Source organism: Melospiza melodia, chromosome 11 (assembly GCF_035770615.1).
Source record: "Melospiza melodia melodia isolate bMelMel2 chromosome 11, bMelMel2.pri, whole genome shotgun sequence".
Taxonomy (NCBI): domain Eukaryota; kingdom Metazoa; phylum Chordata; class Aves; order Passeriformes; family Passerellidae; genus Melospiza; species Melospiza melodia.
Genome location: NC_086204.1, coordinates 26,181,551 through 26,208,026, shown reverse-complemented (window position 1 = coordinate 26,208,026; position 26,476 = coordinate 26,181,551). Strand labels below are relative to the sequence as shown.

Here is a 26,476-nt window from a genome sequence, read left to right as displayed (position 1 = left end):
AATCTCTTACAGTACAATCAAAGAATCTTGGAGCATTTGAGGCTTTTACTGGGTAAGAATGGTGGTGGTTTTTGGGGTGGGGTTGCTGCTGGAAAACAGTGCCCCATTTAAAGGACAGATTCAGTGTGCAACTACTTGAAACAAATTTAGATAAGTGTTTCCTAACTTTACCTTTAAACTGTGGGTGAGTCCCCTTTGGTAAAGGCTGCTGCTTGCTCCAAAAGCTTAACAGTGCATGTGTCATCCTGACATTTTGGGCCTGATTCTACAGCTGCTAAAATGAACCTTCACTGCATCAGACAGACTCTCAAGGGATTCAAAGAAGTCTGAGGCATCTGACTTTTCATAGAATCTTAATCCAAGGGACAGAAGTTTGAAGACAATAGAACAGTTCTCCATAAAACTATACAAATCTGCATATTCTCAGCTTGTTCAGGAGTTTAATAAATTGGTCTTTTTCACAGAAGTCTGGCAGAATTTCCACTGGAAGTTTGCTGGAGATGGCTAATTGATTTGAGCTACATTCTGTAGACATTTTACATAGAAATCTATCCCAGCAGTCAGTTGGAAGGATATTTTATTGCTCAGCTCTATAGCTGATATTAAAAAATGTGTGGGTTTTGCAATTTCTGGGGCCAAGCTTTTACTTTTTCAGGAAGCAGTCTTTCCTTCTATGATTAATGAGTGTGTTGAATTGTCTTAGGTAGGGAACAACAGCTTGAAATTACTGTCATGAGCTATGGGAAACAAAGGGAGAGTGTGGAACTAGATCCCCAGCAGGAAAACAGCTGGTAAAAAATTAAGCCAACTGTGTTTCCAAGTCAATCCTGGAATGCATTATGCAAAACAACATGTGTTCAATCAGAAATCCTCAAAAGAAAAGACCATTTTGTCAAGCAGATTAGCTGCCTCAGATGAAGGACATTATAAGCAACTGAGAAACTTGTACCTCTGTAGGTCTTCTTTTCCTTGGTTTCTTTATTTTCTGATTCCAACAGGAGCTGAGAGCACTCAACATCATAAAATAGGAGAAGCTTTAAGGGAGTATGACAGCAAGCACTGTCTCCAGACTTGAACTAAACAAACTTCTTTAGATACTTAATGGTTTTCTCCTAAGACAGCCCACACTCACTAACCTCTTCTACACCATTAGTCCCACTCCTGCCTCTGGGTGTGAATGAGATACACTGTGGAAAATTCTACCACATCCATTAAATTCCATCCTGTCACTCCATCCTCTGATCACACCTTCAGAGACATTCACCCAACTGCCCCATGGGCAAACAACAGCAAGACAGAAACTTTACCAAAGCTCTGGAAGGCAGACATTTTATATATGTATTTATATATATATTCACAAGAGCATTGTTTTATCTTAAAACCTTTCTAAAACAGGAATATACTGCAGGTTTTAGCAGTAGAGATAAAATATTACGGGATCCAGCCTTATTTTGTTTTTCTCATCCAAATATACACATTGTTATAACAGAGAAATAATTGCATCCAGAATTATTACTGCTGCTTGATGACCAAAATGCCTCATACACTGCTCTGCACTTGAAACTACTGCAGATATTCATCTGCCCTGGCCAAGAGCAGCATCTTTTGGGTGGAAGAAAAGAAAGGGGGCATAAACATGGTTCACTTAAAATGCAGTGACAAAAATGGCATTTGAAGGCCTGCGTTCAAAACAGTCCCATATTGTTATTACAGATGGAAACAGTGAGGGAAGAGAAACAGAAGAAACAAAAGCCAGCTTTTGTGAGTTCCAGAGCAATCCCTTATGATCCTGGGTCTTGTATAAGATGATTTGGAAGCTTTGGAAAGGCATTCAGGGTCTCTCCCTGAATAAGGCACTGAAACACACTGTCTTCCATGAGCCTGGCCCAGTGCCACAACAGTTTCTGCATAATTCATTGCACGTTTTGCTAAGTGTTCTCTGGATATCTATATAGATGTATACACATAGACATATATGTATTTTTCCATATGTTTTCCTGAAAAAACAGAAAAGTAAAATAAGTTACATAATGGAATACAGAATTCAGAATGAGACAAACATAGTACCTGTTGACATGTCACACATGCCCCAAAACTAAACTGGAGAGGATTGATTTTGAACGTACCCTAAGTCTGTAGATATAAATTATTTCTTGTCTAACAAAGTTTTCATATAACTCAGTCAGGAGGGCTAACGTTTGACTTCCCAAATACCTTCTGCCCTTTTCAAGCCCCATCATCTTTTAAGCTTATTAGCACTATTCCTAGCAATTCCTTGTGTCATTCTCAGTGACAAAATGTTGATTAGGGACAAAACTATTTTTTCCCCACTCTTAGATCTGCAGCAGCAAAGAGCAATCCTGAACCGCATCATCTTTGAACATAAGATGCTTAAGAGATGCAGTAAATAGATCACTATTCTTATGAAAAGAATGGATATTCTTCAAGTAGCTTTGTCCCTGTATCTTTTTTTCCTGCAGTTGAAAAGAGATTCAAGTAGAGATGCTATTCTTTCCATAAGAAATACACTAAGTATAGCATTATTTTTCTCCTCCAAGTGGTCAGTGATTTAAATACTGCTTGTGACAGTTTGTAATCTAATGACACATTTAACAGACACCAATGGGTCTAATCTTGCTTTAATTTGTCATCTATTTTCACCTCATGTCTTCTGCACCAGCAAGCTTCACAGTTTGTTCTTTGTTTTCCTTTTGAAGTGATTGCTTAAAAGTATTATGAAATACCTTTGCATTTTTTGTTATCAGAATTAGTGAACAAGTCCTGCATCTCTAACCACTGTGTCTGCTGTGGCTATAAACAAAAGCCAGTAAGAACAGTCCATTAAGAAGTCTGATAAAACAGATATATACTGTTTCATTTTACAAAATATTGTATTTTCAACCCTTTTTGATGTGTGACTCCCAGTCATGCTTTAGTGGAAGTCTTTAAGTTCAGGGTTCAGACATTCAATCAGACATTCAATCAGACATGATTGAAGCATGTTATGCTTCAATCATGTGTGTAAATTGGAATTATTTACACAAGAGTCTGAAAACTGGGGCCTTAATTTAACTCAACTACAGGTGTTACCTCCCATGTGATGGGATTGCATGACTTCACATTTTATCTCAGTTCTTCTTCCTCTTCCTCTTCCTCATCTTCCATCTCCTCTTCTGAGTCATCCTTATTCTTTGAACTGTTGCTGAATTCAAGGTTCCCTTCAATATCCAGCACCTGTAAGTGCTTCAGGTTTTGGAAGGTACTTTCTTTCAGTGCTCCAACTGCAATCTTATTAAACCTTAAACAAACAAAAAGGCACCCTTGTTAAAACAAACCCATTTTTATATACAACAGAGAAATTAGGGGACCAAGAGGAAACCATTCTGCAGCTACTCTATACTGACCCAAGTTACTCTAAGTTTACACTGACTCACAACAGCACTCTAGAAGTGCTGACTCCTCTAGATGGGGAAAGAAAAAAAATCATAATATTGGAATTCCTCCCCCACAAATTCTTTCTCTTGCTATTCTCCTTTCTCCTTCCCAGAGAGGAAAAGCATCTGCTTCACAGCCCATATTTTAAAGTATAACTGATTTTTCATAAAATTCTTTGTCATTCCTTGACAGTTTAATTCTTCATCTACTAAACTCAAAACAAAGTAACCCTTTAAACACAAAGCAGTCATTTTCCAGCTGTTATTTGCATTTCCAGGAATACAAATAAACTAATCTGCAGTTTATGAACCTGTCACATATACTGATCTGTTACTTTTGAACTGTATTCTATGTAATATTCCAAATGTATATTATTGTTTCACAGCACTGCAATGATTAATGGCCTCCCATTAAAAATATGACTGAGCTTGGGTGGAGTTGCCTCCTGAATATGTTAGCAAAACTGTTTTGCAAATTCCTTTTTTCTTTATATAGAAATATAGAATGTGGCATGTGGTTTCTGGTTCACATCCAAGCATTCACTAAAATCTCATAAATGTGAGCAGCTGAATAGACAGACTGCTCTAATTTACACCAGACTTTGTAATTTTATTTGCTTGGTATGGAATCATTCATCCATAAAGGTATGCTCCAGAACTGTTAAGAACTACAGGGCAGTTCAGCTGCATATAGTCAAAATAAGACCATATTTAGTCTTCTGCAGCCTAAGCCTTTTGAACACAGCCATTGGATCATCTTAATCATATACTAAGGAATTAATAAATTACTTCTAAATAATATTTTCAATAATATTCCATCAGATTAGAACTGAATATATTACAGGGACAGATTCCCTTAGTGTGCTATAAATCTCTGCTTCAGTCAGTTGTTACTGTGAGTTTACATTACATGTGAAAAAAGGTCAGTATCTGTCATCTACAAAAACAAAGTCCTCATCCAACTGACAGAGTGGGAAAGAACCCAGCAAAGCCCCTAAACTGGGTTACATAACTGTCACAGTTGTAACTTGTCACTTGTTTCTGACAAAGCTATCCAGGGAATGCACACAACTCCAAGATTACTCACACACACCTCACTGGAGGGGGATTTTGTCAAAATCCAGGGCCAACAGACACAGGCAAAGCTGCACTTCTGCAAGGGGACTGTAAACTTTTGGCTCACAGCTGAATATTGGAATATGACATCATGTTAAATATTAATTGCCCAGAATTACTGGCATACCCAATCCATTCTAATAAGCATAGAAAAGACAAGCTCTCTAAAAAGAGTTTATTGTGTGTATCCTTGTTGTTTCTGAGCAGATAAATACAGTTTTGTCACATATTAGTGTAAACCAAACATACTTGTTCAAAAAACAAGGATTTTAAATACTTTCTAAAAAGTAAGCAATTATAAAGTAGATGAAAAAGGAAAAAATCTTGTATGTTGAAGTGGAAGCTTGACCTTACCTGAGGTAAATCCCCTTTATTTTGGGTGTGGATTCAAAAGCATTCTCTGAAACCGTTGTGATCTTGTTGTTCTGGAGATACAGATATTCCAGAGATTCTGGCAGGCCTAATGGGATAGATGTCAGCTGGTTGCCAGCCATGTCTAGTGACTGCAAGGAAGAGACAACAAGGGGTCAAATAACTGAATTTAAATATTAGAAACACACCAGAAAGAGATTTAATTTTGAAGTTATATTTATTATAGAATAAAATCATTTAATCTACCTCAAATTTGCAGCAAGGCAAGTGTGGCCAAGACAATTCTAGTCTCTTACACTCCTACTGAGCATCCTGATTCCACATGATATGTCATGCTGGTTTGTTTCAGAGTTCCAACATTTCTTTATCTCTGTCCCCAGGCATTAGCCCATGTCTGTTTAAGTAAATTAAAAACAGTCTGGGTTTCAGATATGCAGGAGAATTCCTTGGCATCTGCTACTGCAAACACTTTGCTGGCTGAGGATGGTGATAGGTGAAGTTACACATAAAACCATCTGGAAATATTCTAACATGGAGGATGTATGAAGACAGCAGGACTAAAGGTCATGGTTGTTTTTCAGATTAATTTTTTGCAAGAGAATGGATCAATAGAAGTGTTTTGTTGTCCTGTATTGTAGTATTTTCATAGCACCAACCTGATACTATTTACCCACTAGTCAAAGCCACACTTCTGCAAACAATTGTCCTCATTCCAGTGTTTTTATTCCTCACATAATGCCAGTCTGGAAAACAATTATCATAGAACCATTGAATTGTTTAGGTTGGAAAAAAGCTTTAAGATCATTGACTCCAACTGTTAACCCAGTACTGCCAAGTCCATTATGTAAATGTCTTGCTTTGCAGTTGCAGAGTCTCCAGCGATTTCCATGGAAACAGTGTGGACTCAAGTATTTACTAAGTATATGCATGATCAGGACCTTTATGGATGGTTATTTGCCAAATTCACTCCAGGGCAACAACTCAGAAACCAACTGCACAGTTAAGCACTTAATGATAAAAAAGATTCAGCTGGAAAGAACCAACAAGAATTAATGCTGTTCCAAAGAAAAGCAACAGCCATAAATGCCCCATTAGTCCAGCAGAACTTTAAGTCAGTGCTATTATCTGAACCCTGTTTAGTGGGAGTGGGGTTTGCTGTGGGGATGGCCAATGGCTGTCAGCAACACCTCTGGCTTTTCATTGACTGCAGGGAGAGAGAGTAGAACAAAAGTTCCACATAATTGTGAATCTGGACCTTTGAGAAGGAAAGCTCATCATTCCAACCAGCAACTCCAGCTACCCAGCAGGGATCATGACCCATTTTTGTTTGAAAATAAAACAACCTACATTTTATTAAGGTGCTGCAGAAAAGCAATCCCAGCCATCTGTAATTTTCAATGGCATCTTCCTTCCAGGCTGCTTTGCATGTTAAATATATTTGCTCACACATGTATCAGTGTGGCACCAAACAAATGCAAAAGGTATTATTAAAGCCAGGGACCAAATCTGCAGCTGATGCAAACAGCTCTGCAGACACTGCTGCTGCACTGCTCATTGACATTAACTGAGGAACAAGCTATTGGTTATTCCCAGACACAACAGAAAGGGAAACGTTCCTATAGATTAACGTCAGGATTGTCTGAAAACACACTGGGGGCCAGTGTGACATATGCTGCACGTCCTTATCCCTGATCTGCTCTGAGATGTGCACATTCTGCTGTGCAGTGACCTGACCATATGCCCCCTCCGTGGCTGCTGTGTGACACAGGCAATACCTTTCACTGCAGGAAAGGGCCGTTGCCTAAAAGGAAATGCAGACAAATCCTTCAGCCGGCGTAACAATTCTGAAAGGTCATTTTGCTCGGCACAAATGTGATTGTTCCTGCCTGCCTTATGGTTTGTGTTTAACTTTCTCCAACAATTAAGCAAATGAGAAGACTGCTGATTGAATCCAGACTCTGAGCTGCTCCTCAGGTGCCTTAGCCAGCTGAGCTGCTAAATCCTACAGCTTGGCTTGTCTGACTATAAGCTGATGTGGGGGCTTTGAGAATTAAGAGTGTTTTTGTTTATGCATTCCTTCCTCCTGCTGTCTCTACTCAGAGCTGATTTTAAATCTTTTGGGAGACAAGCTCTTTGAAAGGCCTAATTTCAGTTTTAATGACAACATTCACTGATGTTTTTCTGAAAATATAGGACACTGTCAGGATTCAGACACAAAGCTGGACTGGCCAGCAGTGGAAGGTACCCACCTCTGGCACAATAGCACATCATTTCTACTCTAGAAACACGGTGTGTAGCACTTACAATGCAACCCCAAAACACGAGGACCAAGCACATTTAGTATTGGTGCTACATAATTTGATTTAGGCAGACAGATGAGGATATCAGCATCACTAAAACAATTAGAGAAGGTGGTGTTTCTACCTGAAGACTGATGAGTTCTCTCCACGCTCTTGAATAAATTGAATTTACTTTCAGTTTATTGTTGCTCAAATACAGTTCCCTCAGTTTTGTCATCCCAGACAAAGTCCCTTTTGGGATGATGCTTATCTCATTCTCCTTCAGCTTCAGAACCTGCAAGTTCTTTGGGAAGCCAAAAGGCACTGTGTGGAGATTGTTTCCAGAAAGATCCAGGGACTTCAGTTGCCGCAGTTTACGGAAGGCCTCCCGATGGATCTGGGGGCTTGTGAGCTTGTTGTAGCTCAGGTTCAGCTCTTCAAGGAAGTAAGTGGTAGCAAAGTCATTCCTGTTGATCTCTGAGATCTGGTTATGAAGGATCATCAGTGTCTTCACCCGCCGGGGCAGCCCGCTGGGGATCCTTTCCAGCATGTTGTTGTACAGGTGCACAGTGTGCAGCTTCTTTAGGCCATGGAAGGCTGAGGGGTGAATACCTCGGGCTTTTAATTTGTTATTGTGGAGCAGAAGGTACTCCAGGTTCTTAATTTGGGTCAAGACATCTCTGTCAATCACCTTAATTGCATTCTTCTCCAGGTGGAGGAGGACGATGTTTCGAGGTAAACCACTTGGGATTTGGGAGAGGTTATTGCTGGACAAATCCAGATATTCAAGACTAGACAATTTCCTTGGGAAAGCAGGAAAGAAAATATTTTGATTCTGCAAGGTGAAACAATAACCAATTTGCTCAAAGACTTTGCAATCTTTGCTTTGGAGCCTTTTTGCCCAGCACAGCTCCCACTACTGACTGCCCTTTTCTGACTTGGGATATGAATGATGTGAACACCAAAACAGGGAGCTCCCATATTGCCATAAGGGATTAGGGCTTGGCACTGCCACTGCTCCCCAGCCACACCAGCAAGAGAACATGCCAGAGTCCACAGACACCCAAACTGCCACTGAGCTGAGGCCTAGGATCAGTTCTGCAGTCCCAGAAAGCAACACATGAGCAATTTCAGTGAACAAATACCACAAGGAAGATGCCATGGCACCACCACCAGAACAGGGAATTTAGCTCTCAGTTTCACAGAAACAAAGCCTGAGCATGAGTAATTTCTGTCTCTCTCAAAGTATTTGCTGAAAGTGAAAGGCAGGTCTGCTTTCTAGATGATGAAATGTTACTTTTATGAAAAGCAGAAATGCTAACTTAGTGGCCTAGGCTAAGGTAGTGAACTCCTCATGACCCTCCAGTATTATGGAAGTGAGTCAGGGCTAGAGCTGCTTTGTGTAAGCTACTGAATCTGGATTCCACGGTCTCAGTTGAAGCTAAATTAAATCCTCAGACCAGCCACTTATACCAACTGGATATGGATCAATGGTTGTTCCACAGCCAGGACTGAGGAACCCTGTATTCCCTTGTATTTCAAGTCAGTTTCTCAGCTCAAATTAGAGTTTTAATCTACTTGACACAACATAACCCATTGCAGATGACCGGAGAGTTTTCAGGAAACAGGAAGACTAATGTGTTACAGACATTACTTACTGGTTACTACACTGCTGTTCCAGCTATCCAAGCATGCTCTGAATAAACAAATATAATCTTTAGGTAAAATGCTTCACTGCTGCCATTTGTAAGGTTTCCCCAGGATGGGAATATCTTAACAGAATTTATATGTCCAACATAACCTGGAGGTGGACTTCAGACAGATATAGTAAACTACTAAGGGAGGTTTCTGGGAATGGGAAATGGAAAAGGAAAGCACAGTTTGTTATATTTTTGTGTCTGGAGATCAGAAGGGTTTACAGAACTAAATTATATGCAGGACTGATTGTGTGGCCTGGATTTTCAGGTAGAGCAGGGGCAGCATTCGGTGCAAGCAGAGAAAAAAAAATTTTAAATTTGAAGGGCTAAGTCCCAGGCTAAATCTAGGACGGCCAAAGGCTATTTCTGTTGCACCAGTTGGTAGAAAAGCTTTTGCAGCCATCTGGCTCTCGAGCAGCACCACTGCATCCCTGCCTGCTCCAGCAACCACCTGCACTGGGATACAGCTGGGCATAGGGAAGTCACAGCTCTGTGTGTGGGGCTGCTTTCAAACCATCTTCACAGAAACACACAAGTGGCTGCAGTGAAGATGAAGGTCTGGCTTTGATGCCCAGTGAAGTGCCCTGGAAACTGGAAAGTCCCAGGTAACCTCACTTTTGAATGTTTTGGAAGAGCAGAGAGTAGCTTTCAGTTGTTCTAGGTGGCTGTTCCCAGAAGGGATTTAGTACCTGGTGTGACTGGGTCTGTGGCAGGCAGGGAGTGGTGCAGTCTAATGTTCACTGTTCTGTCTTTTGTATAAAACAATTCTGCAACCACTCACCCAGACCTTTGCTCTTGAATGGCAGCATCTGCATCTAAGCAGTGAAATGTATAACATCACCCAGCTTTGAATCACTTCACTTTCCACTGTGTCCTTTGTTCAGTGGATGCACAACTGTCCCAGAGGGAGCAGACAGACACAGAGGCACACAGTGCACATCTCAGTCTCACCAGAAAGTTTCATTGTCCATTCCCTCATTAGACAAGTAGTTGTTCTGCAGATACAGCTCCCGCAGCCCGGCAAGCTCGCTGAAGGCTCCTTTGGGAATCTTCTCCAGCTTGTTGCTCTAGATCACCAGAAGCACAAAGCACAGTATTTGGCATGAACCAACACAACATTTGGGTTCTGTTCAACTAGCACAGGCAATTAAACTTCAGAAGGGCTAGACATGAAATATTTAGGGAGCTTTATAATGGACCAGATTAATTTGTCAACGTATATAAAGTAGAAACCAACCTAGACAAATTTGGCTGAGTGTCTTAATAAAAAGTAAAAGAAAAAACCACATCTAAAGTACACCTCTCAGATACTTCTGGTCCACTTTTGGCTGCCTCTCATTTCTTGTTGTCCTGTTTTTTCCCAGTCAAAATATCAAGGTAAATGTTACTACTGACAGATAGTGCACTTGCAAATAAAACACTCATTTCTCTGCTCATCTCCCCTGTCCTTAACACAACTGGGGACAGCAGGGAAGGAGACAAGTTCAAAGAGTAATCCTCACAGTGTGAGACCCCTTTGGGAGATAATGATTATCTGTAAGTGTTGAAAAAATGCAGGGGACAAATAAGGGAAAATTTTTGGAGGGAAATTCCAGCAATTTAAAGGACTGGACTGGTTGCATTTACTTTTCTTCAAGCTGGAGAAGCCTGTTCTCTAAATTTTAACAGGAGTTCTGGTGAAACCTTCAAGGGAAAAGAGCTGGGAGGCAGCACAGAGCTGCCTCAGTCCAGGGCTGATAACAGACTCCAGTCTCTGCCTGTCCAAGGAGCTGTCAACACTCAGAGCAAGCAGACCAGGACTCCCCACTGCTGTGGCTCTCCCATTGCTGAGGCTCAGATCTCCAGCTCAGACATGATGAAGTGTTTTTATCAGAATCAGATGACATGGAATCCAAAATGCTGGAGAGTAGTTAACAGCACAACTCTGCTATTGCACTATGGCTGGAGGAGTTGTAGTAATAGGGAATTTCTGATCCAAAGTGAATTGCCAGCTCAGTAGCAAGCAGCAGCCACTGGTGCTGGGAAGCAGTGGTCTGTGTGAGATGATTCAGTGAGCAAAGCCAGTACAGAGTGGGTAAGCAGCTGTCAGGACAAGTGGCATTAGAGGCAAACTTACCTGGGAGGTCATGGAGCAAGGCCGTGGAATGATGCACTTCCTGTTCTAATATTTATTTATATTGTTTTATGCAGGGAGGAGACCAACAATGCAACCACACAGGGATTTGAGTACCTCCCTCTGCAAACACAGAAAGGCATTTCTGCCCCCTGTGAGCATTCTGGTGATTTACAAAAACACACTATTGCTTATGGACAAAAAAGGAAGGAGATGGGGACAGCTACTGATGAGAATCCAGCAGGCAAGCCTTAAAGTGGGCCTGGGGATGTTTCCAGAAACCCACACAAACACAGTACTTTGTCACAATCCTAAAGGATTACAAAACGTTTTTGCCATTACCTGTAAGTGTAATTTATATAGTGCTGGAGGGAGATTCTTTGGAACATACTTCAAGAAATTGCTGGACATGATGAGTATCTCCACATTATTAGAGCCATTGAACATATTATCAGGTAACCCAGCATCTGAAAGTTTGTTGTTATGAAGATACACAGATCTGTTTGAAGGAAGCAAAAGATGAAGTCAACAGATAGGGAGATCTGGAGTTTTTGTTTACTGAGAGAAAGCTTAGTTTAAAACTTAATTTCAATATTTCTTCTTTCCTTGAGATAATTGGATTTGGTTTTAAAATGTGCCTTTTAATTTAGCAAGGGATACAGATGTAAAACCAAATGGTCAGCCCCAAGATTCTCTGAAAGTTGTGTCTATTCAAAATCCAAATCTGCACATGAATAAAAAATTTCACAAGTGGCCTTAACTTCTTTACAAGAAACTGAGTGCAAGCCTGGGACTTTGCAGTACTTAAAAACACAGAATGTCAGTGTGGGGGCCTCACTCAGAGGGTCAGAATTCATCTCTTTTTAACACATACAGCCCCACCTTTAACTTCTATTTGGAATTGAGTCTGGACTGCTTGGGCTTACAAAATCAGCCTGGAGGTCTTGTTAAGAAAGGACCATCTCTTAACCCTCCATTCTTTCTGCTCCCATGAAGGCTGGAAACAGCCCAGGAAACAGTTTCTCTCCTACTCCTGGAACTCAGAATAGGATACTGACAGAAAGACAAGAGATTGACTCAGTCTGGCAGACTTTTCTCTTTTCTATGCTTTGGTTTTTAATGAGCCATTGGGATTGAGAGACAGAGTTCCTTACTTTTCCTTTGCCTGTCTTACTTCCAACCTTTAATACTCACCAAATAGTTTCTCCAAACAGATTTTCAGAAACTGATTCATCCTTACACAGGTTTCAATTCTGTACAAAGCAATGTACCTCTATGAAGTTATTCCTCCTTTTCACTGGCATAACTGCTAAATTAATTCATTTTACTTCTTTTTAACAGAAGAAATTATAGGCTTTTAGTGACTTTGATTACCTCTTCCTTTCCTGTGTTTACCCCCAGATGCAGCAGGCAGCTAAATTTGTAGAGAGAGGTTAAAACTGCAAAAGTGTCAAGTGAGCTTTTTTAACTTGTTCTTGGATTCTCTACCAGTAGCAGAGAACTTGGCAACATCCTTCTGGAAGGAAGGAAAGGCTCAGTATGGAAATACAATTGTGTGATCACACACTCCAGGGAGTTCAGAGCTACACTAGAAGTATTGTTTACCCTGCATGGTCAGCTGTACTTTTAACTCACAAATATTTGCCTTTCTGAAAAACTTACTCTCCAAATAATCAGTCTGAGATCATGAACTCTGCTGGGGGCAAAAAAACAACTGAAACAACTGTGTTGGGATTTTATATGAGTAACTTTGGAAATCAATTAGCTCTTGTTCCGATTAAAATTTGTGTTTGTATAGGAAGTGTGAAAATCACTTCAGAAGAGTCAATAATTTCAATATGGGATCAAAAGACAGCAGCATCTCCACCTGAGATTAAGGAAGAAAACATGGATAAATCTAGCTTCTTTCATTATGAGATATTGCCAGAAATCTGTGAGTGACTCAGCCCTTTCAGCTTCCAAGAGCCTGAGAGACTAAAGGCCCAGGAAGTGCAGAGCTGCTCCTGCTCTCAATGAATTCAGTGGGAATGGAAAGTTCTTCAGTTCATCACAAGACTGGGCTGTAGGGGCTCAGCTGTAATTAACTGCTTCCAAAGCTGGCTGCACAAATCGCTCCCAACAGTTTGGGAGTCTTTGCAGGATCTGCATGGTGCAGTGTGTGGATGCTGCAGATGACCCAAAACCCCTTCAGCAAAGGCCACACCTCACAGGAGGTGGTCGGGGTGCCTCTGGATTTGACATGGATGTGCTGCAGTCAGTCCAGGTGAGAAAATCACAGCCTGAAGCCAGCAGAGACCTTTGGCAGCAGATCTGGAGGATGAACCCCTTCTGAAGGTGCTGAAGTTCTTACCCTGAATAGAACTGAGTTATACTGCACTGAGTAGTGCCCTCTTCACCTGATTTTACTTTTAAAAATGAACAGACTATAATAAAACTAGAGAGTTCTAAACAGCTAATCTCCATTTTGAGAAACTTAATTGTTCTTTTCAAATCAAATACACAAATAAAATGGGGAAAACTTAATTTGATATTTGCAGAAGTGTCTGGCAGCTAGCAAAAGCCTTTGGAATGTGTTTGTTTGATTTTTCATGCTGAGAATAACAAACAGCTTCTTTCCAAAAACACAAGTAGGCAATAATATAGTTTAGCCAGATATTTTCTTATCACCCACCAACTGCATCCAAGCAGTGGCAGAACACCAGTATTGTTTTACTTCCCAGTCCCTTACCTCAAGTTTGGTTTCTGTCCAAATGTGAGCCCATATATCTTAGTGAGATAATTGGCTGCAAAATCTGCACTGATCAAGGTATTTGGTAGGAATTTTGGAGCCACTGTTAGCTGTAAAAGAAATATACAGGGGAGTTCCAATGAAATGTAGCAAATGTTTTAACCAGGTATTAGAGCAGCAGCAAAACACTTTCAAATTTATCTTCCCTAAGCAGGCAAAGATAAATTAAACTGAATGTAGATTTAATGAACAAAAACAAATTGTCCTCACTCACTAATCTCTCCAGGAAGGAGACAGACTTTTGCTCTAAGATATGAAAATGTTTGTTTTGGTTGGAAGGGTCCTGTCTCTTTTTGGTGGAAGAAATCAAGAAATTGTTATTCAGAGAGCAAACACTTTGCTTATTATTGTTCCTAATTCCTCAGTCTGCTGTGCCAAAAACCTCCAATCCCCCTCACAGTGACCTAGTGCTCATTCTCTTAGGAAAGTGTATTGTGGAGGGGAGGTGTCACTTCACACCTCTGCCCCACTGCAGCCATTTATGATGATCTCTGCAGGGGGGATTCAGGTTCCCAAAGAACCAGGACACTTCTGAGCCAAATGATGGAATATTGAATGGCACTTCAAAGCAAAGGGTACAGTGGTACCTTGTTCAATAAACCAGTGATGCATCAGGAAGTACAGAAAGGCCCTGTCCTCAAAACTTTATAGCTCACAACAGGCATAGGAGTGAATGTGTTACTCTTGTTGCTGCTTTTATCACTGATTTTAAAAGCTAACCCTAGAAGCACCTGCATCTGAACAAATTGGTGGGGTAAAAAGCAATGATCAAAAAAATCTCAGTTTTAGAGAGCATCCAGGTAATACAATAGCCAGATTCACTGAGTGGCTGTTAATAGCAAAGTCATTCACCCACAAACCAAGAGTACAGCTTACAATCCAGGCTGGATGGAGGGCAGTTTTCTGGCAAGCATACACCCAGAAGCTTTATGTATCAAGATAAAGCCCTTGGGAAACAAATTTTTAACACAATGCTGTACCAGATGATCCTTGAGTGGAGAAGACAGTGAACTGCAGTCAGCAGGTGCAGCCACCCTGGTTACAGGTGTTCACTGCAGTACTAATGAGACCACTCTGTTTTATGTGCACTCCAAAGGCAGATTCTTTGAGATCAGGATGGGAGACTGGGGCAATGGAAGGGATCTGCCTTCTAGCCTGAAGTTCATGGAATCTGTGATCTTCCTCACAGCTCTGTTGTGTGAAACAGAACCTGGTCCTTTCAGGCTACAAAGCACAGCAAGACTCACATAACGAGAAACCATATTTTTCAAACTTGTATTACCATAAAACTGCAGTGGGTTATGAATAATAGTGTAAAACCAAAAATATCTAAGATATGAACACTGTGTGAAAGAAGAGACACTTTATTGGAGAACTGCCTAACCCAAGCCTTAAACTATGTATTTATCTAAAGGCTGCCTACACCCCTCTCTACTGGTATGTCAAGAGTGCATTGATGAACTCCATCCATGAACTCCCAATTTACTGGACTCATAAAACAGTATTTTAAAAAAAGAATACATTATTTACTGTGTTTCATTTTCAGCTGTTCCAAAACTTCCATCCTTAGCCTGTCTTAAACATTTGTGTGTCACAAACACACAAAAAGGTCTTTCCCACAAATCACACTCCTATCAGCATTTCCAGATGGTTTGTGAGCACTGCAATGAGCCATTCTGCATATTCCTGCAGTTGCTCTTGGCTTTGGTGGTAATCTCTCACCTCCTGATCTGGGAGATATGATTGCAGGGTGCTGGATAAAAGCACTCATCTCTGACTGAGGTGGTCTGACAGTACCTCAGAAAGAAATAAGTCTCTGCCATGATGTAACACTGACAATTCAGACACAGGAAACAAGACTTAATCATTTTCATACACAGTGGTACATTAAAGCTTTTCTCCAGTCAATTAGGTCATAACTTTTGTACAAATCAAAGGGCATGGCTCAGACATGTGAAATGAGAGACATAAGAACCACAAGAAAGAGGAAAGAGAAAAAGATGTTTAATCCAAAAAGAGTTTTCACTTGCTCAGGATTTTGCTTTGGCATTTCAGCACTTGGTCATGAGACCGATTTTCACTGATTACCTTCTTGAAGGATTCATGCCAGATTGCTTTAAGTGTTAGCAAAAATAAAGTTGACTTGAACAGCTTTGTCTGCTTTATTGCCTAACAAGAAGGAATCTGCCATTTCTCCTACTGCAATTTTCTCTCAACTTTCTGCTGCATCTTCCTTTCCATATGACAGAGTGTGTCTCCACTGTTAACTAATGAATTGAGAAGGTAAATACAAAAGTCATTACCAGATTTGAATTGCTCGGATTTTTCTTGCTTGGACAAAGCTTTGATAAAAACAGAAAGTGCTGGATTGAGGTGAATCCCATATCACTTTGAGGATATGGGGAAATGTAAACCTTCTGTCACCAAAATCACCTGCTCATGGTCAATAATGACAGCTCAGGATCTGGTCTATCATTTGGTGGAACAATTTCATTAACAAGGTTTACTGTGCGCTCTATTTGAGAGAGACAAAACATGAGAGTGGGGTGAAAACTTAAAAAGGAAACTACAGCATCCACTCTTTACTTGAAGTACTTGTTACTCAGAGGCCACAGAAAGCTTTTAGTCTCTTACATTTCTTTTCTCTGACCAACTGTGCCAGTTTAATGAAAGATGACTTAGCCACATCTGATGGGATCACAATGGAAGATAAAGCAGCATTAAGATAATCCATAAAACAAGAAGCAAACTACCAGCAAATCCCTGCTCTCCTCCAGACACCACAGTAACTTGATCCCCAGTGTTTCCTGCTGCAGAGGAGATGCAGTCTGAAGGCAATCTGGTTTGTCCTGGCTTGTGATTTATAAAGAAATGTGTTATTTTTGTGGGTCCACAACTTGTCACTGTAACTACTTGTGACATTCGCTGATGTTTGCAATTTCTTTTGGGATTCTTTTCTCTCTGCAGCAAAGCCAGAAAAACCAAACACTTTGTTTTGTTACACAGGGAAAATCAGAGTGCTAGGTTCTGGAATATTAGTCACAGTCTGGCTTGTTCCTTTTTATGGAGTTATTAACTGCCAAGATTGTTACATGGAAATGGTGCTTGAAAGAGAGAAAAGAACACAATGTTACTGTACTAAGGAATGGGTTCTATTCTCAATCACTCCATACAGAAATGTATGGAGTGATTCTGGATGTGTCTTGGCCTGATTGAAACCTGAATGTGGCCACATGTATTTAATCAGAACATCAAATGGTCCCAGATTTTAAGAGGATAATAAAATATATATACAGACATGCAGAGAGAGAGAGTGTGGGATGGAAGGACAGGATTTCTGTAGACAAAGAAGCTCTGCCTGATGTTTTAACTTATATTTTTCTGTGGATCCTAATTTCTTCTGTAGCAAATATTTGTGGACAACCACTGGGGATAAAAGAAGCCATAACAGGAACCACCCAGATGCAAGGGTATATAAGAACTATTTCATTTCCTAACTTTGGCAGGAAAGATGTACTTCTGTCAATACATCCAACCTGGGTCACAATAGGAAAGCACCTGGGATCTTCTCCATCAAAAGAAGAAATTCAGCTCCTATCACTGCAGCTAAAAGAAGAAATTAATGACTGGCACAGTTTCACTGTGTGAGGGGTTATTCTCCCCATATCCAACCTAAAAAGAATGGGAGTCAGGGAAAAATGCATAGGGAAAATGCAGGGGAAAATGCATTTTTACAGATCTTCATGGTTCAAACACAGGCAGTAGGATGTGTTTGTTCACAATATTTTCAACCAGCCTCATCTGGTAAGGCAGCATTTCATGTAATTACCCACATACAGGCAGGAACCAAATCTGCATGCAGCTGCCCCAAAGCCTACTGAAGTCAGTGGTAAGTTTTGCATGCAGGGGCTTTGTGTAGCTCCCTACACAAGGGAATCTTTTCACCAGGGCCACAAATAAACAAGTGTTCAAAATATACCTGCATGTGTAGCCTCTAAACTTCACATACTGTTTTGACCTTAGATGAACCTGCATTAGAATATCATTTTAGCACAGTTTTACTTATGTATTATATACATTTTACAAGAATTGACAACTTGCTCATTTAATTTTCAGAACCAAATTAGAAAAGAGCTCTGAAAGGCTTTAGAGCCTCTTACCTTATTGTTTGCCAGGTACAGGTAATTCAGGTTCTCCAGATGCTCAAATGCTTCCTCTGGCAACCCTTAAAAACAGGAATAACTAATCAGTGACATCAGCACCTTTCTGCCTTTCTGAGTGAAAATACCACAGAGCAGCTTTCCCTCTCAATATCTTCCATGTGAGATTGAAACACCTTTTATAGCCACTGAAACAACGTGATTCACATCTATTGGTATCTCTTTTAATTGGGAAAAGAAAAAAACAAACCCACAAACCAAATCAAACAATACACACTTGTTAAGAGCAATGGAGGACTATTTAAAATCCTGATCACACAAGGCTTGTGGCCAAGGCCACTGGCAGGTGCCAGGTACAGAGCTGTGCACATCTGCTCTATGGCTGATTGTCAGTGTTTGCAGCAACCACACTGTCAGAGAACCTTCTCCTGTAATTTGCATAAGATTCTGCAAGTCTTTTCTCTTGCAAGGATATAATCTGAGGTTGCTTAGTGATCAGATCAACCTCGTGAATGACTATATTGCTAAAATAACCTGCATGTCACAACTCCCCTCTTGCTCTGCTCCTCCACAATTCAGGTATCCAAACAGTACCAGCTCAGAGAGCTGGTCCAACTCAGGGTTTATCCTCCCCCAATAATTATTAATTTTCAGCTGAGTCACTCCACATCCCGCTGATGACAAAATCCCAACTGCTGTCACAATGGAAAGAAACACTTTCACCTGGCACTTGTCACAGGCAAAGCTATTTTCCATGTCCAAACACGTTGGAAACTCAGGGCTGCACTGAAGCTTGTGAAAGAAAACATGCAGGCCCAAAGGTAATAGTGTCAAAGGGTGGATATAATAAGCACAGCTTTTCCTGTGCTCTGTAAGATTGCTGTGCCTTGGGGCCCATGTATAATATGCCCACATTCTCAATAAATTTTGTTCTCTGTCATTTCAGTAAAGATAAAAAGAGCATTCAGATCAAGTGGGTGACACATAAATTAATAATAATTACATCTTTTGTATCCCATATCCTCCTCTCCTACTGTTTACTCCAATTCCTCTGTTTCTTTTACTTTCCTCACTAAACCCCTTGTTAAGTTTCTCTAATAATCATGAGACTGGACAAGCAAAACCTGCCTATAAAAATCAAAGTGGTTTGAGAAGGGTAGAAATGTCCTTATTTGCATTATACATATAAATTCATACCAAATCTGACAAGGACAAAACTGGCCCAAACTGCCCAGCCTGACTAGACTGAACTAAACAAGGTCATTCAGGAGGAAATCATTCAGCATGTGGACGTTTCTGGTTCTCAAGTGCATTGCATGGAAGTGCCTGTGGGAGCAGAGGGAGTTTCCTGGACGAGGAGATCTCACGCCACAGCACACGAGCTGCTGCCAGCTCTCCTCCACTGCTTCAGCAGGGCTGCATTCCTCCACACTGAGTCTTGTGTTCAGATGATAAAGTGTCTCCATGCTCTGTGAGATGGCCAGAGGAGTGAGGCTCACAGCAAACCACTCCAACCAAGCAATCCATCACCCTGGCTTTCCTTATCAGCTGTCACTGCCTCATTGCATAAGCTGCTGCTCTGGAGGCACAGGCTCTGTCCACCCCGTGGCTCACCTTTTGAAGTCAGCCTGTTGTTTTGCAAATTGAGAGTTTCCAGTCTATAAAGACGAGCAAGCTCTTCTGGAAAGATTTCTTCTATTTGGTTATTCTAAGAAAATGGAGAGTATTAATCATCAACAAAGTAATCCAAAAAGGATCCCAGTAAACCCAGACTGTGAACTTCAATAAAATCTGGAAGTGAACCCACCATGTCAAATCCCTGTCAAGACTTCTCTCATAATGAGCCAAACTCAGATCTCAAACCAAAAACATCCAAACCCAGGAGCATTTGAAAGCCTGACTTCTGCTCATCTCTAGGAATATCCAGCTTATGCACCAGCAGCACACAAAGAGTGTGATTATGCCTGGCAAGGCCCACAGTCCATCTGCCACAGTCAAACCTTGTAGCTGCAGCAAAGCATTTGTTACAAGGTTGGTAGGGTGGATTTCCAAGCTTCTGTTATTCATGGGATGTTTTAAAAACCACTGGTCACAGGCAGGGAGCATCTAACCAGGCTCACTTGCACTGGTTGTGCTGTCAGGGGTGACTGCCATCAGATTTTCATTAACATGCTGATTAACATTCCAGCCATTAATGAGTGGTTCTAGCTTCAGCATCCAGTCAAGGATCCACTGTCCTGAAGCCAGGCCAGTGCACAGAAAGTGACAACTGCAGCTCCAAAAACCTTCTTTTCTTTTGGTAGCAGAGGCAGGAGCCATGGCTAACACACGCCTGGGACAGATCTGCTGAGGAAGGTGCCAGCTTACATTACAGTTTTTCTAACTGAAAATCTCTAAACAAAATCTGCATTTCATCCATTGGGCAGAATTGACAAATGGGAGCAATAAACCAAAGGCAGTTGGTGAAGGGCAAGGCATTGAAAACCTCAAGCACTGCCATTGCTCTGAGGAGGCACAGCCACAGGGCTGCCATGCTCTGGCCCTTCAGGTGTCAGAGCACTGGCAGGGAAAGGACACCTGCCCAAATGCTGGTCACAGGAATCAAATAACTAAAAGCAGAGCATAGAAACCGGCTGACAGTCTAGGACATCCTGATTCTTCTTCCTGAAGCTGGAATCTCACATCTTATATGACCTTTTCATGACAAGACATGAGGTGTCTGGAGCAGGACCACTTGCTGTAGGCAAGACACTTGGCACGATGGTGGCACTGGCCATGTCACACCTGCTCCTTGCTGAGTTCATGTGCTGCAGGGAGAGGTGGGACAGCGGGGGACATGGGCTGGCCTTGCCTCTGGACTGGCTCACTGTGTCTGAACTAAGACACCATTCTGTGCAAAGAATTCTTTGTCATTTAGCCCATATTCTTCAAAGACACTTCAAAATGGAAGGGCTCCACCAGAAACTTGGGTTGGCCAAAGGAGAAACAATAAATTGTTGGTTTGGACAAAATGAGAGAATGTGGAGCTCTTTTTCCCCTCCCTGGATGTGAGGGGAGAGCATGTCGATAACCAGGAGCCGGGCCCGCTGCACCTGCCGCTCCTGCCGGGAGCCGAGGCGGGGCTGAGGGAAGGGGCCGGGGTTCAGGGCCGGAATGAGGGCACGGGACGGGCGATGGATCGCGCCCTTACCTGCAGGGAGAGGTGGTTGGTCAGCTCGGGCAGCAGCAGCGGGAACTCCTTGAGGTCGATGCCGCCGCAGTCCACGACGCCCTCCTGGGTGCAGCCGCAGTCGCGGGGGCAGGCGGGGCCGGGCCCGGGCCGCCGCCGCTCCGGGCCGCCCTCGGCGAAGTCGCTGTCGGCGGCGCAGCCCAGGGCCAGCAGCGCCGGCAGCCCCAGCAGCGCCAGCAGCGCCTGGCCCCCGGCGGGCATCGCCCCTGCGGGCCGGACAGCGGGTCAGCCCCGCGGGGCAGCGCCCGGCCGAGCCCCGCAACCCCGGCCCGGCCGAGCCCCGCAACCCCGGCCCGGCCGGGCCAGCCCCGCCGCCTTCCCGCTCTCCCGGGGCGCTTTCGCGGCCCCTCAAGGCTCTCTGGGGACTGCGCTGCCCAACCAGCGGGTCCCGGTACAGCCGGCGGCCCGACAGCATCCCCCGCACCGGCCCCGACTCCCCGAGATATTTATTGCTTTTTTCATATTGAGAAACGCCAGATGATCCCCCAGATGTAGGGAAGAGGTTGTGCAAAGTTAGTTCCATGTGGCTGTCTGTCGTACCGTTCCTCACAGTTTTCCATAGGAAGAAACCCTTCTCGTTATTTAAACACAGAGGCTGGTCAGGAGTGATTCTCAGAGGGGCTGCTACACGTGCATCGAACAATAACAAAACCTTGCAGCTACTGAAAACAGAACGGGCTTCCTATGGATTTTGGAGAGTGCTGATCTGAACCTAAGACACTTGGCTAATGTTCAGCTTTTATCTTTCTGGCAGCAGGTTAAAATAATCCAAACAGAAGTTGAGTATCTACTGGAGCAGCCAGCTGGCCCTAACCCAGCCCCCTCAGTCCCACTTGCTGCCCTTCTCAGATTTCATACATAAAGGTTTGCAGTCAGAGCTGGTTATGGCTTGTCATTTATCCTCTCAGCTATTTTTTCACAGACGGATTTGACAGCAATGAGAAAGACTTAGGCTGATCTTTTAAGGTGAAAAGGCACAATGGATTAATGACCTTATCAAATAAATACTCTCTTCACCTCTACTAACCCAGATTCCTTCTTTGCATCAGAAACAAGAACGCCACAGAACCAGACTGGCAGCTGTCAAAACTGTGTCTCCATTTACATCCATTCACAAGTCTTTGCAGCTTTGCACCAGGAGCTCTCTCAGAGAGCTTGGGTGCTTGGGAGGCATTGGAGACATCCTGCTCTCAGTCACAGCCATGAAAGTCTTAAGTAAGTTTTTAAAACACTGACTTGAAGAAATGGGAGCAAGTGGGACTACAGGGTAGAGCATCCCAAAACATGGATGCTGGTTTTGCTTTAGTCCTGTGTTTGCTACAAACATGCACACACATCATTGTGCTTGATCTCTCTTTCCCCCATTCCACTATTTTACAGCTTCCATATCTGTAATAGCTGAATATAATGAAATTCATCTCTTTTATAGAACTTTCCTTGTATGGCAGTTATTAACACTGAGACCAAAACTGGCCATATGAGTATGCCAACAGTAGATTAGTAAAATCCTTAGTATTTAGTGACCTAATCTCAGAAAATATTTCAGAAATCTTAGAGAAAATAATCTCAGAAAGTATTTCAGATCTCTAAGAAAGTATTTTTCCTACATAACAGCTCTCCCTTACAGACACTTGCCAAAGAAACTATAGACAGAAAACCTTGCATGTACAGGTCTCAATCAGCTCTGCTGTAACAGTATCACCACTGTTCCCATAGCACAGTTACATTGTGGTTTTTCTTGGACTCTCTACGTTTGCAACATGCTGTTTTTTCCACATCTGTTGCTGAAAAGATGTCAGAAAATTAACATGAAATATTCTATCTATTGCACACTAAGATTTTGGGGTGATCTCACCCCCTTATCAATATGCAATTGTCTGCTACAATGCCTTTGGAGGGACTGCTGCTGTAGCACAGGGAGACACTTTGGATAGAGGAACATCTGTGTACATCTGGAGTGCAGGCAGTCACACCAGGCATGATGGTGATTTTCTTTTAGTTCAAAGAAAGGTTGAAGTAACTCTACTTCAGCTCATTCCCATGGGCCTGATTCAAAGCCTTGTTAAGAAAGCTTCTCAAAGAGTAGCTCAAAACCCACCAGACTCAGTCCCCTTCCCTTGCTGTAGGTGAGCTTTGGAGCAGGTCCTGCCACCCAAAGACTGAAGTGACACTGAAACCAGCTCAAGGGTTTCTGTGGCTGCATCTTTCTGAGTCCAGACACAAGTGATACCTGCACTTCAGTGCCTCACAGCACAGGAGTGCTACAAAAGGCACAGACTCAAGAGGTAAACTGAAGTTGCAGGAGTTACTGAATGCTTCTCAGTGATTACAGTGCTCCCAATAAATAACAGAATCACTTTCAAAATATCTCATCTCTGTTACCTGTCATTCCCCACTCACATTCTCACAGGACACACACACACACAGATAGAAAAACATTCACTGAAGGAGAAGATTCTCCTTCAAAATCAACAGGTTAACTGAATTTGTTACACTGAGTATCCTTGCTAAAAGCTGCAGCTGAAAGGGAGGCTGCTGCTGCAGGTTGTCTGACAAGCCAGCTTTAAAAAAAATAGAAAAACTTACCTTTGCTGTCAGAAATGAGATGAATGGAGAAGAACATTTCTCTTGCCCCCACAGGCTCTCTCAGCTCATGCCATGTCAGTAACATGCACTGAGCTCAGAGTGAGTCTCCCCTTTCCAAGCCAGATCCTTTCCAGATGTGAGCAGCAGAACTGGAGAGAGTAACAGGCAACCCTCTACCAGTGAGAGCTTCCTGCACTTCCCAGCGAAATCAGAGAGGAATTTTCCAAAGCCACCATATAGGAAAATGTGAGTAGGAAAGAGGAAGCAGCTATGGCCTGAATATAAAGACTTGGGAAATAAACAATCTCCCATTACTTTTGTCAACACAGTTTGTAAAATCTGTGAGCAAAGCCAAGAGCCAGCATGCAGGAATTGGCAGAAGAGAGGCAGAGACAGTGTGTGTGCTTCTGCATTTCACTGCAGGACACTGGAGCTGCACTGTTACTACATCTTTGAGTTTAGCTGCATTCAACCCAAATCTGAATTCCAGGTGGGAATGTCCTCCCATTCTCTGAGGGTCTGGTTCAAATTAGCTAGGAACAGATAGATCAGCAGTTTTTCCTGCATTTTATCTCCTTTCCCTTTAACTCTCCCTCCTTTTCAACACATTAACTGATCTTTGGGGACCAGAGATCAATAGGCTGAAACTACAAATGCCTAACAGGCAAAGTCCCCAAATGTGCTGTGACACCCCATCCACTCAATCTCTTCTTTATCTTCTATGCCCTGCATTACAGTACTTATATCAGAACTTTCCACCACTTACACACACACACAGACACTCAGCCCAGAAGCCTCACATTTCTTTTTTCCCCATTCTTGGTGAAAGAACAGGAAGATATATTTGCTAACAGTATGCTCCAAGTGCAGCAATATTCCCAAGAAAGCAGCACAGCTTTTTTCCCCTGACAGCAGTTACTATATTAAATATAAAGCCACCTGTTTTGTGAGTGCCCTGCAGTGCTCCATACAGTACCTCCACAAAACCTGCAGAAGAGCTGTCCTCACCAACAACACGACCTTCTTGCTGAATTCCAAAGAAGGGACGCTGATTCTTTCCTCTCCACTCCAGCTGAACTGAAGTCTAAAGCAATTAAGTTATTTCCTCCCTCTCTTCATCCAGGCTTATATCAACTGGAACTGATCCCCCTGTGTGCCACGTGGAAGTTTGAAAAGTTAGAGTGGGAAGTGTGTTTTTATTGAAACCAAAATAAAAACAAAACAAAGCTGGCTGCTTTTTCCTGGTGACTCAGAGATCCAGGACACATTTGCCTGCTCCCCCTTCTGTATTACAATACCCTGAGTCCATAAAACAAAATGTGCACATTTTTTTCAGGGAGGAGGAGTAGGGGGATTACCTCACTCACTATGGAGGCCAGAGCAGCCCACAAGGGAGAGGAAGTGACCAGCATTCAACCTTCCCCAAAAGTGCATTTTTATCTGTATTTTTGATGTAGAAGTACAGTAATTTGTTGTCAGGTAGCATCTAGAGGAAGCAAAGGGCATTATAAAAAGAGGGGCATTGTGCCTCCTTTAGTGGAGAAACAGAGGCACACAAGAGTCAGACACCAGATATCCCATGTGCAAAGGTAATGCACCCTCACACTGCTACAAATTATTTGTACAGGCTTTTTTTTCCTCCAAGTTTCCACTTCTTCCACATCTTACTCTCCTACATCACCATACCCCAGACTCACAATCTCCCTTCTCCAGGCCCAGTGCTGCATTTCCATCATCCACACAAATTCTCAGGAAAACCAGAGCTGGAGTCAGATCTGTCTAAAACTGTTCTGACACACCACTAAGGCTATGCCCTGCCATAGCACATGGACTCAGCAGCCACTGGTTTTGTTCACTGCAGCTTTCTGGAGCTTTCAGAACAAAGAATTTCCATGCAACACTCACAGCACAGAATGAGCTGAGGGAGACATTTCCAGTCAAACTTGAGTCTTCATGCTCTTGCATGTTCCTGAGTGGTGGCTGCAGCCTGTGTGAAGAAACATTTCCAGGTTTAAAAACTGAAGCTGAAGACTCAGTTTAAACTTTGGTATGATTATTTCTTCAGACCACACAGATGGCAGAGAACCAGGTCCTTGAGCAAACAGCTGCTGTGACAGGCAGTGTGTGCCACAAGAGTGCTTTGCCATGGGCCTGGCACAGAGCATCCTGTGCAGGAGACAGCCTCCTGCACTGCCCAGCAGTAAAAAGCCCCTGTGCTGGTCAAGGACAGGCTTGGCAACCTTGAGCTCTCAGATTTCACAGAAACTCTTGCAGACTTTAACATTGTCCAGGGCCAAGCTGCACTATGCAGTATATTCCATGTGAGACCTGCTCAGTTACTATCACTGTCCTAAACTTAGTTGTGATATGATAAACTCAAATAACAAACACAGCAATCACAGTTGGGATATGATAAAGTCAAATAAAAAAACATAGCACAGAACAAAAGGTATAAGCAGATCTACTGAAGCATGAGCTCCAAGAACAGTGGTTCAGTGGCTCTCCAGGCATCAGCTCACTTGTGATCTGCCTGGAGTGAGCCACCAGGCATTCTGGAGGTTTTAGTTATATCTTAAAAGGTAACAAAATGTTCATTTTTCTCACCTTTATTTATTTGATCAAGACTCTACAGAAATACTGACATTCCTGAAGTGCTCACTGCTATGTGCTGGTATTGTGCCTTTATATGAAAGGAGAGAAAA

At 42.4% G+C, this 26,476-nt stretch overlaps 1 protein-coding gene across 2 annotated transcripts; it reads right to left on the bottom strand.

Annotated features, from left to right (window-relative positions):
- Nucleotides 1–560: 560 nt before the first annotated feature.
- On the bottom strand, nucleotides 561–26,476 carry PODN (podocan). Of its 2 annotated transcripts, XM_063166126.1 has the most exons (13): nucleotides 26,379–26,461; nucleotides 25,680–25,761; nucleotides 23,775–24,923; nucleotides 21,150–21,394; nucleotides 19,574–19,667; nucleotides 17,960–18,024; nucleotides 13,740–13,849; nucleotides 11,354–11,510; nucleotides 9,850–9,965; nucleotides 7,347–8,004; nucleotides 4,905–5,053; nucleotides 3,091–3,298; nucleotides 561–1,997 (listed from the first exon to the last, which is right to left on the bottom strand). In XM_063166126.1, the coding sequence occupies exons 3-12, from the start codon at nucleotides 23,857–23,859 to the stop codon at nucleotides 3,124–3,126; spliced, it is 1,854 nt and encodes a 617-aa protein (XP_063022196.1). In that variant the 5' UTR covers nucleotides 23,860–24,923; nucleotides 25,680–25,761; nucleotides 26,379–26,461; the 3' UTR covers nucleotides 561–1,997; nucleotides 3,091–3,123. The 2 variants fall into 2 exon arrangements, 1 of the variants encoding a protein (XP_063022196.1); XR_010029038.1 differs by having other exon boundaries at nucleotides 4,905–8,004; nucleotides 24,751–24,923; nucleotides 26,379–26,476.

Coding starts and splice junctions, on each gene's coding strand:
- PODN (XM_063166126.1), bottom strand. CDS start 23,859: ATGTTACTGACATGGCATGAGCTGAGAGAGCCTGTGGGGGCAAGAGAA. Junction 19,668..21,149: donor CCAACCACCTCTCCCTGCAG/GTAAGGGCGCGA, acceptor CCATTTTCTTAG/AATAACCAAATAGAAGAAAT. Junction 18,025..19,573: donor CAACAGGCTGACTTCAAAAG/GTGAGCCACGGG, acceptor CCTGTTTTTAAG/GGTTGCCAGAGGAAGCATTT.